The sequence below is a fragment of the Monodelphis domestica genome, chromosome 5 (assembly GCF_027887165.1).
Source record: "Monodelphis domestica isolate mMonDom1 chromosome 5, mMonDom1.pri, whole genome shotgun sequence".
Taxonomy (NCBI): domain Eukaryota; kingdom Metazoa; phylum Chordata; class Mammalia; order Didelphimorphia; family Didelphidae; genus Monodelphis; species Monodelphis domestica.
The window spans coordinates 264,149,297-264,162,368 of NC_077231.1; the positions used below are offsets into that span (position 1 = coordinate 264,149,297).

At 34.1% G+C, this 13,072-nt stretch overlaps 1 protein-coding gene across 15 annotated transcripts in view; it reads right to left on the reverse strand.

Moving 5' to 3' along the window:
• The window catches only part of MLLT10 (MLLT10 histone lysine methyltransferase DOT1L cofactor), a 271,323-nt gene that overhangs the window by 166,104 nt on the left and 92,147 nt on the right, over positions 1-13,072 (reverse strand). For 14 of the 15 annotated variants that reach the window (XM_016426362.2, XM_007504883.2, XM_016426361.2 and 11 more), the window contains one exon: positions 4,518-4,627. The exons of the other annotated variant lie outside the window; for it this stretch is intronic. In XM_016426362.2, coding sequence (XP_016281848.1) covers positions 4,518-4,627 — 110 coding nt within the window. The remainder of the gene's footprint in view (positions 1-4,517; positions 4,628-13,072) is intronic. 15 annotated transcript variants of the gene reach the window in all.

Consider the following 13,072-nt stretch of genomic DNA (forward strand, 5'->3'; position numbering starts at 1 on the left):
TTGAGAATGGAGAGGAGGGTACAGATGAAGGCCTACTATGAAAAGACAGAAATGGCAAGATTTGGCCAATGACTGAAATAAAGGGTAAGGAAAAGTGAGGAATCAGAGCTGATGCTGAGGTTACAATCCAGGAAGTCTAAAATAATTAAAGGTGACCTCAATAAAAATAGCCGTTTTGAAGCAGAGGAGGCTGGTAGTAAAATATATAAATTCCTGATCCATAAATTCCATCCATCCAATGATCAACCACAATTATTTCAAAGGAAGCATAATGAAATATACTATCTACAGAGAGAGAAATGATACTCAAAATCCAAACTGAAATACTTTCTTTTCTACCTTGGTCATGGCTAAAGCAGGAATGTGTTTTTCATGATGGTACACATATTTGTAATGAACATTTTCTTGACTTCTCACTGAGTAGGTGTGGGGTAGGAAAAAGGGAAGAGAATTTAGAAATGAAGGAGGGAAAAAAGATAACTAGTTCTACTTTAAATATGTCGAATTTAAGATGTCTCCCCAAACATTCAGTTTGAGATATTCAATAAATAACTGGTGATGTGCAACAGGAATTCAGGAAAAAGGCCAGGAACAGATGGATTGATTTGAACAGATAGAAATGAAGATCAAAGGCAAAGCGAATATTTAAACTGAGGGGAGTTGATGATGATGTCATCTTGAGAATCTAGGATTGAGGCTTGGGGTATACCCACAATTTAAGAATTCTGATCAATGAAATGATCAACACATGATGATATACATGCAAATGCCTTCGCTTCCAGAGAAAAAGGTGAAATACTCAAAATGGAGAAAGACACAATCATCTGGCCAGCACAACTGAAGTAGAATAGCAATATAATGACACCAAAGTAAGAGAGCCCCTAAAACATTTCTTTAAATGAATAAAAGGATCAGATGAGTTTTCAAAACAAAGTCCAGAAGCCCAGGGTAGTTTTTTAATAGCATGGAATTATTATATACTTTTTAAAAATCAAGTAGTACAAAATGGAGATTCACAGTTTCAAGTAAAATTCTCTTTTTGTGATCTGCTATATATGTGGAAATGTTCTCTTGCTGGTGTTGAAGTTCAGAATTTTCAAAAATATTTTTTAAATGGCTTAAGAAATTGGAGTTGGTACATTAATGCATTGCTGGTGGAGTTGAGAACTGATCCAAACATCCTGGATGACAATCTGGAACGAACTATGCCCAAAAGGTTCTAAAAGACTGCCTGCCCTTTGATCCAGCTATACCACTGCTGGGTTTATACCCCAAAGAGATAAAAAAAGACTTGTACAAGAATATTCATAGCTGCGCTCTTTGTGGTGGCAAAAAATTGGAAAATGAGGGAATGCCCTCCAATTGGGGAATGGCTAAACAAATTGTGCTATCTGTTGGTGATTGAATACTATTGTGCTCAAAAGAATAATGAACTGGAGGAATTCCATGTGAACTGGAACAACCTCCAGGAATTGATGCAGAGTGAAAGGAGAAGGAGAACATTGTACACAGAGACGGAAACACTGTGGTACAATCAAATGTAATGGACTTCTCAACTAGCAGCAATGCAATGATCCAGGACAATTCTGAGGGACTTATGAGAAAGATGCTATCCACATTCAGAGAAAGAACTGCAGAAATAGAAACACAGAAGAAAAACAAAAACAACTGCTTAATCATATGGGTTGATAGATATACGACAATTAGAGATGTAGACTCTTAAGCAATCAACCTGGTGCAAATATCAATAATATGGAAATAGGTTTTCATAAATGACACATGTAAAACCCAGTGGAATTGAGCATTGGCTACAGGAGGGGGCTAGGAGGGAGGTAAAGAACATGAATCATGTAACTATGGAAAAACTTTCTTAATTAATTAAATAAAATTTAAAGAGAAAAAAATTGGAGTTGTTTAACCTAGAGAAGTCCTCCTGGTAGGAAATAATAGCTACATTCAAGTATGTGGAAGACAGTAATGTAAAAGAGGGATTTGGCTACTTTTGTATGGCCACAGAACAAAGAATTATGAACAAAATGAACATTTAATCTTGATACCATGAAAACTTCTTAATTATTAGGGTTCTCCAAAGATGAATGTATTGCCTCCAGAAGTAATGGGTTCTCCTTCTTTAAATCAAGATGGGTTAACTCCTTATCAGGGGTAACATAAAAGAAATTCATTTTAGGATACAGAATGGACAATAAAGGTCCTTTCCAAATCTGAAATTCTGTGAACCTTACCCCAGAGAGTCAATCCCATGTTTCCAACTACTTGTTCTCTTCAACTGAATGTCTTAACAACACTTAAAACTCAAAACTGCATTCAGGGACATGTAGGTAGCCCAATGGATATAGCCCCAGACCTGGAATCAAGACATTTTAGGTTCAAATTTGACCTCAAAACACTTCCTGGCCTATTCCTTACCTAAGTTTTTCTGTCATGGAACTAATACTTCGTATCGATTCTAAGACACACAATGAGAATTCTAAGATACACAATTAGGAAAAAGAGCTTAAAAGGACTATACTGTCTAATGTGGGAAACTGCTTAATCACATGGGTTGATGGAGATACGATTGGGGATGTAGACTCTAAGCAATCAACCTAGTGCAAATATCAATAATATGGAAATAGGTCTTGGTCTTTTTAAAGGATGTGGAAAACTGGGCAGGATTAAAGACAGCATAGATAAGCCAGGAGAGAAGGAAAGATTGAGTGAGAGGAAATTATTGGAGGGGATATCTTCTAAAGAAGACAAAAGAAAGATCAAAGAGAGATGTGGTGCTGGCAAAAAGGGTCATATACTTCATTATAAGAGAGTAAAAGAGGAGAGAGTGGGGAATGAAGGTTAAGGTGTTATGAAACACAAGAGGCAAAAGAGGGTGTTATAGAAAATGACCTCAACTTCCTGAGTAAATTATGAGACAAAATCCTCAAATGATGAATGAGGTTTAGGTAATAAGAAGCCTGAAGAAAAGAAGATTCAGAATAACTTGCATAGGTATTGAGAGAGGCAATCAATTAGGTAGGAGTAACAGTGGTGAAAGGGCCCAGTTAAAAATGGATAACATGAATTTATCCTATACCCAATATGCACAATTATCTAATTTGCTACAGATACAGTAAGGAGGAGAAGAGGGTCGGGACGGTAGGAATAATTCAGGGTTGTTTGAGAAAGAATGAGCAGCAGCTGAACAAAAGAGCAAGAATTAAAGAGTAAAAAATGCTGTTAGAGGCAACTAGGAGCTCAGCCGGTAAAGTCAGGCCTGGAGTCAGGTTCACATTTGGCCCCAAATACTTTGTAGCCATGTGACCCTGGACAAGTCACTTAACCTCCATTGCCTAACCCTTACCACATTCTTCTGCCTTGGAACCAATACTTGTATCAATTCTAAGACAGAAATTAAAGTGTTGGGGGTTTTTTGTTTTTTTTTTTAATGCTATGGAGTTAAAATGATTAGCTAAACCGAAAGAAGAATACACAGAATGACGCAATTGAAAGCCAGCAAGACAGGAACAACAGATTCAGGAGTGGTAAGTCACAAGAAAAGATAGATTATGAGACTGAGAACTGTTTTTAAACATGGAAGTGGGTAATGATAAAAAGAAGAGAGAGAATGACCATCTGTCTGTGACTAAGGTAAAGTATAGAAGTAGGCCATAGGATTAAGGGAAAATAATAAATAGAAATGGAACTACAAAGTAAGGAATGCTGTCTCGAAGAAGGAGGCAATCATTCCAAGTTTGGATCAAGAGAGAAAAAGGCTGGTGGGTAAAGGTGTATTGTGTAATATTTTTCCATTCAAATTAATAAGCATTTACCAATTTCTGCTCTGTATGGTAGAGATGGAACACAAAGACAAAAGCAAAATAATTCCTATCCTCAAGTATCTTACATTTTCCTGCTCTAGGGCCCCCCCCAAAAAAAATGTTACAGAAGATCTCTTTAGGCATATTTTGAATTTATTCGTTCCTTTATAAATAAGCTATAAAAAAATTGATCTGTTGTATCAAAACACAAAATGAGACATTTCTAGATATGGACAAAATAGAAATTTATTTTGCTTGATTATGTGTATAAGTTTTAACTTTTTTTTTTAATGGGGTAAGATGGGGGAAGGAAAGAAAATAAAAGCTTGTTAATTAAAAACTGAAAGTTTATACTTCAAGCATGCCTGACAGAAGGGAAAAGAGAAAATGAGAAAAGGTAAGATCTATCAGTATATCAAGATAGCAATAGTTTTGAGGTTCCAGATCAGAGTATGGAAAAAAATTAACTGTCAGCTCAAAATTTTTACTCTGGGACATACTTTTATGGATTATGGGCCACATGGACACTAATTATAAGTCATTTTCTCCTCAGACTGAATCTAGTATTCAAATCTAGGTGCCCGATAGAGAAGTCAAACGTCTCAAGCAAGGAACTGGGACATTTCATTTCAATAATTATTTTACAATTTTAAAACCCAAAGTTCCTAAATTACTATATAAAAATTATAATTACATATACTGTACCTTATTATAACGATCATGTGGAACAGACTGCAGTACAATAGGTTCCATCGTAGAAACGTTGGCAAACTGAACCTCAGGAATATACAGGGCACAAACAACATGAGCCCAACCTTAAAAGTAAGGGAAGAAAAAAACTTTTACCTTGGTACCTCATGAAAATGTTTATATTATAAATAAAACCACTTTCTTTTTAATCTTTAACTTGTTTTATATCACCTCTATTAATATCACTGTCATCTAACCTTCTTAGGAAGATGCCCTTTACAATAAAAATCTTTAAGCAAAACTAACCAACAAACAAACCAACACAATCAACTAAGTCTGAAAGTACAGGCAGTATTCAACAACTATCAACAACTAATTCCAGAGAGAGAGAGAGAGAGAGAGACACAGAGAGAGAGAGAGAGAGAGAGAGAGACAGAGACAGAGAGACAGAGAGAGAGAGAAAGAGAGAAAGAGAGAAAGAGAGAAAGAGAGAAAGAGAGAAAGAGAGAAAGAGGAGAAGAGAGAGAAAGAGAGAAAGAGAGAAAGAGAGAAAGAGAGAAAGAGAGAAAGAGAGAAAGAGAGAAAGAGAGAAAGAGAGAGAGAGAGAGAGAGAGAGAAAGAAAGAAAGAAAGAAAGAAAGAAAGAAAGAAAGAAAGAAAGAAAGAAAGAAAGAAAGAAAGAAAGAAAGAAAGAAAGAAAGAAAGAAAGAAAGAAAGAAAGAAAGAAAGAAAGAAAGAAAGAAAGAAAGAAAGAAAGAAAGAAAGAAAGAAAGAAAGGTGTATTTTCTCACTCCCTTCTTCAGAGCCAAACATCATCCCAATTAATTTGGGAAGGTTTTGTTCTTTCAATTTACACTTACTTGCATTATGCACATTGTTTTCCTAGTTCTATTCTATCGGTTTTTGGAAGTCTTCCCCCACTTCTCTGAACTCTTCATTTTCATAATTTCTTATTACTCGGTAATATTCCATTACAGTTCTGAATCAAAATTTGCTTATTACTCTTCAATCAAGGGGCACCTGCTTTGTGGTTCCAGTTCTCTACAACTATTTAGTTAAATATTGGAACTTTCTACTTGTCTTTAATCTGACTGGATATAATTATTAGCAGTGGACTCTCTGGATCAAAGGCTATCAAAACTGTCATTTTCTTAATCTAATCGCAAATCCCCCCCCCCGAATAATAATATGACCAATTCACAGCTTCTTCAAAAGTTTAGTGATATGCTTATCTTTCCATAACAAATCTAATACTGATAATTTCTAACTCAGGTCTTTGTCTTTTTCCTGCTTGTGAGGTATTATCTGGCATTCTTATTAGTGATTTGTAGTATTCTTTCATGGTTAGTAGTTGGCAATTCTTTTTTTGAGAAACATTTGTTCATATCTTTCAATAGCTTATTACTTCAGACCAGATTCTTACTAATATATATATATATATGTTAAATACCTTTATGTTATCAGATATTTGATGGATTTTCCTCAATTGAAATTTGAAATGATAATATTAATACAAAAGCCTCTTAATTTCATGTAATCAAAATCTATTTTATCTTTAGTGATAAGCCACTAATTTTCAAACTCCAGTACTAAAGGTTGTAAACTTTCAGAAATGATTGCTTGTAACTACTTGTAATAATGATAATAGCTGTAAGTTATATATCACCATAAGATATAGAAAGTACTTTACAAATATGATAATAATACATTCAACACCTAATTCCCCTGGCCTGCAAAGAAAGAAAGGAAGGTGTATTTTCTCACTCCCTACATTGCTTTAAATTCTGCAAATATCACATTTTATCCTCACAACAACCCTGGGAAATAAGTGCTTTAATTATAATCTCCATTTTACAAATAAGGAAACTAAGCAGAGAGAAATTAAGTGATTTTCTCAGGGTTGTAGAGCTGGTAAATATCTGAGGGTGGACTCAATTCAGATGACTAGAGGCTCAGTGCTCTGTACCACTTAGATGACTTTATCATTAGATAAAGAATGACAAACATACCATTTCCAGGCTTACTCTATTAAGACTAAAAAAGTATTAGTAAAATCCTACAATTCTTAGCATATCATAGTTTTGCATCTAAGATGTACCTTTGAATGAAGTGAGGAGGTTTAAAGAAACAGTAAAGGGTTTATGGGAACAGTAAAGATAGGCACTTCTAGGCAGTGATCCTAAATTATTTGGTCTGCCTACCCAGCCTTGCTATATGCAGTAATAATGATATAAGTAATTAGGCACCTAATAATAAATGTTTGGTGAGGAAAATAATACAACACCTCCTCAATTAATGGTGAGTAACAAGAAGTAAAGTGAAATAAAAGAAATGATTATTTCAAAGTGCCTAATTCCCAAATGATTTTTTAAACTTAAATTGGGACTAGTTTAGTCCATAATTCTTCCTAGCAAAGAGTGGATCCCCATCAGGTCTGGCCCTAGGTAATCTAACATAAGATAGTAATTCTCAGTCTCAGCAGGAGACCACTAGTACTACAGTATCAAAAAGGATTCAAAGTCATCTTTTCCCTCATTGTCCTTCCTTACCTATAGAGACTACCAATGCTAAAACGCACATTATATATAGTCTTTATTAACATTGTTCCCACAGCAATCTAAGGAAAACACCATATATTTTGTGGCAGTCATGGGATAGACCATCTATAATTTATTTTGATCCCTTACAGTTTTCAAAATCACCAAGTTAACAGAGCATTCACTGAGCCAGAAGAGGGGGGAATAGTGTTGGCACAGAGGTAAGATTAGGAAAGGGATATCTATCTAGAAAGAAATGGTTTTATTGAAACCTAAGGAATAATAAAAATTCTAACAAATTTTAAGGTCAAAGGGGGTCCCCAAATTTAGAAAAAAAAATTTAAGGACACATAGATTGCAGGCTGATACTCTAGTTGTTAAATAGCCATCGACTAGTCTGGATATTTAGAGGTAAAGCTAAAATTGTTATCTAATATAAATTAATTCCATCTAAAAGGGCACATCTAGAAAGAGATAGATATTAAGAGAATTATGCATCTTAGTTGTAAAACAACCCTGCATAGTTCTAATTATGTCTAGTCTCAAAAATGTTCTGATATGATAGTCAAGATAATGCTTTTATTTACAAGAACCCAAAGTCATCCAAACTGCTCAGAAAAAGCCCACAGTAAAGGTAAATTGACAATATAAGAAAAAAGAACCCATTGAAGGTACAGAAAAGACCTGAGAAAATAACACCCCAAAACTAAGTCTCTATCCTGTCCACAATACTGTATGTGAGCCCAAGTAAACACAAACGCCTATGACTAAGAAGTTATTGCAAGATTGTACAGTTGTTGAAGTTCAATATCCTTTTGCAATTTAATGTTTTTAAATGTTAAAAAACAAACAAACAATACAATACATTTAGCACTTTTAAAGAGTTCATGAAGTCCAGGTTAAGAATCTATGCTCCACATACAAGAACCCCTGGCCAGCACCTCCTTAAGTAATGATTCAGCACAAACCTTCACCTAAACCATATTCCACAATACAAAAAAAAAAAAAAGCAGGAGACACTGATTCTGAAGAGTTAAGTGAAGGAATAGGAGAATTAAATAGAGAGGGAGGACAAGGGACAAGGAAAGTATTAAGAACCACAGGAGGGAAAAGAGTATCCTAAAACCCAGCAGTGGAGAGTCTAATCAATCTGGAGCATATATTCCACTGAAGGGCTTTTGGGCAAAATCTTAGGGATCTGTGGAGTACTGGCGGGCAGGGAAAGAAAGGATGAAAGGGAACTTGAAGTCAATAACTGGTAATACAAGATTAAGACTGAAAAACTAAGTATATTTGGGGGAGGGAGGACATGATTAAAAGCCAGGATTCACAAGCAGCAAAGCATCTCTTAAAAACAGAATAATTGAAACATTTAAGAGAAACTAAAGTACACTAAACATATTATAAGGAAAATAAGACAACAGTCCTAAAGACAAGAACACTACAAACTCCTCCAAGATCACAGAATACCAAGAAACTCCAGATTGGTATGAAAGAGTAATTAAACATATAAAATAACTTAAAGAAAAATGAAACCAGAGTTCTTGATACTGAATAGAAAATAAAAAAAAAAACAAGAAAAACTGAATCCATAAGTAGAATAACCCTTCTAAAAAGTATATAAGCTCAGAGAGAAAGAAAGCAGACTTGGATTAATACTAAAATAACTGAAGAAAAGAAAAATCTGGCAAAAAAAAAAACACCCTACAAAATTAAGCAAAGTAGGAAAAGTTCTATAAACAAGTTTATTTTTTTAAATTAGATCTAGAATATGTTTTTGGAAGATGAGTCAAGAACGGAAATCATAATATCACATGGGATTGTTTGAGTCTGTAGTTTCAAAAATCTCAGAATAACTATATTAAGAAATTAAAGAATTCTCATCATGGATGCTATTTCAATGTAGTGATACAATACTATTCCATTTGGCATTTGTAATTTTTTTTCTTACACCATTCATTATCTTCCTTGATTTGCTATGTGTATGTTCAGTTCTTAGTTCAGATCTGTGCCAGGACCAGGCTTCATTCTTTACTGTGCTCTACTAACCAAGCTGAAGTCTCCCTGAATCAGAACACTGGACTTTCAAATGCCCTTGCTAGGATATCAGGGCAGAGTATTAGCAAAGCCAAAGTACCTGGGCCAGGAGTGACCTGAACCCTGAAATATCACTAGTTACTTACTGCTAGCTACACTTTACCAGGACTTTAAAAGTTCCAAATGTGGAGTTTCTGGCCATCATGAGGCTTCTGAAGATAGCTTTTCTTTATAATTACATTCTGACACAGGACCTTGAAGACCGCAGAGGCACCTGTCCATACTTCATTGGACCCAAGGGTTACTCTGCAATGTCTCTAGGTTTTTTTGAAGACCCCCCTTTCTAAAGGAAATGCCTTTTTGACTATTTTTTGCAGTTCTAGAGTGAAAGAGGTATTGTATTTTCTTACTACATAACTTTTTTTAAGTACATGTAAAAACCATTTTAACATGTTTTTTAAAGTTGAGTTACAAATTAGCTCCTTGAAAAGGCAAGTAATTTGCTGCAGATCATACATGTCCAGTTAAGCAAAATTGTTTCTATATTAGACATTACAAAAGAAAACAGAAAACAAAACAGAAAAACCCCAAGAAAATAAAAATTTAAAATTATGCTTTGATCTGCATTCTTACTTAACCAGTTCTTTCACTAGAGGTAAATAGCATTTTTCATCTTAAAACCTTTGGAAATGCCTTGAATCACTGTATTGTTGAGAATAGCCAAGTCATTTTGTTGATCGTCCATCATACAATACTACTATTACTGTATACATTGTTCTCTGGCTCTACTCATTTTACTTTCCATCAGTTCATATAAGTCTTTCAAGGTTTTTCTGAAATCACCCTGCTCATCATAGCATAGTAGTATTCCATCACAATCATATACCATTGATTCAGCCATTCCTCAATTAATTGGAATCCCCTCAATTTTTAAATCTAAATTCACCACAACAGAAAGTGATGGTATAAATATTTTCTCTACATAAAGGTCCCTTTCTTTATTTTCGGGGGAGGAGGAGACCTTTGGGATAGAGATTTGGTAGTGTTGCTGCTAGGTCAAAAGGTATACAGTTTTATAACCCTATGGGCATAGTTCCATACTGTTTCTGAGAATGTTTATATCAGTTCACAATTCCAAGAGTACACTAGTGTCCCTATTTTTCTACATGCCTTCTTACATTTATTATTTCCTTTTCTATCTTATTAGCTAATCTCATAGATGTGAGGTGATATATCAGGTATTTAATTTGTATTTCTAAAATCGATGATTTGTAAATTTTTTTATGACTATATTTTGACTTCTTCATATGAAAAATGCCTTTTCATACACATCCTTTAATCACTTATCAATTGAATAATGATTCATATTCTTACAAATTTTAGTGTGGTCTCTATATATTTGAGTAATGAAAGTTTAGAAGACGTCTTAGTAGCAACAAAAACCAAAACTGCTCTGACCAATCTTTCATGCCAATCTTTAAAACGCCTCTCATTCCAGAATTCTATCCATTGAGATCTGATCTGATTGAGATCTGATTCATTTTAATAAATCACTACTTTATAATACATTTTGAGCTCTGGTGCTATTCAGACATCTTCTCTTCAACATTTCTTTTCCACTGATTCTCTTTATATTCTTGACCTTTTGTTCTTCCAGGTGAATTATTTTTTTCTAACATTATAAAATAATTTTTAGTAGTTTGGTATAACATTGAATAAGTAAATTAATTTGGGCAGTGCTGTCATGTTTTTGTATGGGCTCAATCTTCCCATGAGAAATTAGTATTTCTCCAATTGTTTAAATCTGACATTATTTATGGAAAAAAATATTTTGTAATTGTGAGCATAAAATTTCTGGGTCTGTCATGGCAGGTAGATTTCCCAGAATTTCTTTCTGTCTCTTCATGATGGGCAATGTTACTGCCAATGTTCTTTGTGTGTTTATTTCATTTACAATAACTTTGCAGAAGTTAATTATTTCAACTAGATTTTTTTGTTGATTCCTTAAGGTTTTCTAAGACTACCATTCACATCTTCTGCAAAAAGTAATAGTATTGTTTTCTCATTACCAATTCTAATTATTTCCATTTCTTTTTCTTCTATTATTATAGCGAACATTTCTAGCACAATATTGAATAATAGTAGTGTTAACCAACACCTTTGCTCTACCCTTGATCTTACAAAAAAGACTCTAGCTTGTCCCCATAACAAATAATATTTGCTGGTGCTTTTAGAGAGATATTAGTTATCATTTTAAGGAAAATTCCATTATTCCTATACTTTCTAGGGTTTTTTTTTTTAGAAGAACATGTGTTTTGTCAAAAGCTTTTTTTGTTGTTGCATCTACTAATATAATCATGATTTTTGTTATTTTATTATTGATATGGTGAATTATGCAGATTCTTTCCCTAATGTTAAATTAGCCTTACATTCCTGGTATAAATCCCACCTGGACATAAGAGTACAGTCTTCATGAAATGTTGTTTTTAATCACCTTGCTCAGATTTTATTTAGAATTTTTGCATCAATATTCATTAGGGAAATTGGTCTATAGTCTTCTGTTTTTGCTCTTCCTACTTTAGGTATCAGAAGTATTTATGTTATAAAACAAATTTAATAAGATTCCTTCTTTGCTTATTTTTTCAAATAACTTATATATTTGAACATTTGGATTATGTGGTATGAGGATTGTTTCTTAAACATTCTGTAAAATTTACTTCTGAATCCATCTAGATCTGGGAATTTTTTCTTGAGGAGCTCACTAATGGCTTATTCAGATTTTTTTCCTAAGATGGAGTTATTTAAGTATTCCATTTCCTTACCTGTTAATCTGGTCAGTTAGTATTTTGGGCTATAGTTATCTATTTCACTTACGTTTATTGACATACATTTGGATAGAATAACTCCCAATAATTGCTTCAATTTCATTTTCATTGTTGATTAGTCATGGCTGACTAATGAAATTAGAAAACAAACCCATTTGGGAATTTCTTGGCAAAAATACTCAACATAGCTTACCATTTCTTTCTCTAACTTATTTTACAGAAGATAATACTGAATTCAGCAAGCAGTGTTAAGTGACTTGCTCAGGGTCACATAGAAAGTCTTTACAGTCAAATATGAACTTGAAATCAAGTCTTTCAGACTCCAAGTCTGTCACTTTGTCTTTCTGCCACTTAGATGATCCATATGAAGAGGCTGGACTCCCTACTTCACCAAAAAAAAAAAAATTGTAACCTTTTCACACTAACCATGCACCTCTGTCTTCTGTCCTTTACATGACATGCATTTTTTGCATCTTCAGAGAATGTAGCACTTCATAACACTCAACATATGACTAATAATATTAAAAAGGTAGATTTCATTTTGGCCAAAAATTGAGGGCCATTAAAAGCATTGTAATTGTGGAGGGGAGTGATGAAAATTAGGGGAGGGGAGAGTGAAGGAAAAGAGGAAGGGCAGAAGAGAAAGAGAGGAGAGAAGGGAGAAGGGAAAGGGGAGAAGAGGGAGGGTCACTGAAATGTTTTTTTTTAAACTTAGAAGAGAATAAAAAAATTAGGATCACAAGCAGCAACAGCTTTGAAAGTAACTTTCTGAATTCATTACAGTTTAAAAGAAAAGCTCAGAAATGTATTATAATTTTCCAAAAGCAATCCAATCCAATTGAATTCTAGTACCAAATCACTATTCATCCACAGAACTTGTCCAAGACAAACACAGATGCATGCGCATGCACAAAAACCAGCTGTATGGCATGTACATTCAGTTACATAGAACAACCTAGGCAATAAACAGGCACAAGCACTTAGGCTAACCTGTTTTAGGGCAGCACAGTGGATGGAGACTAGGACTTGGAATTCAAATCTGACCTCAAACACTAGATGTGTGATTCTGGGTAATTCATGAAATCAGTCTACCTCAGTTTGGTCATCAGTAAAATAGAAATAATAATAATAATAATAAAGCCTACCGTTGTCTCCTGTTGGTAGTGAGGATA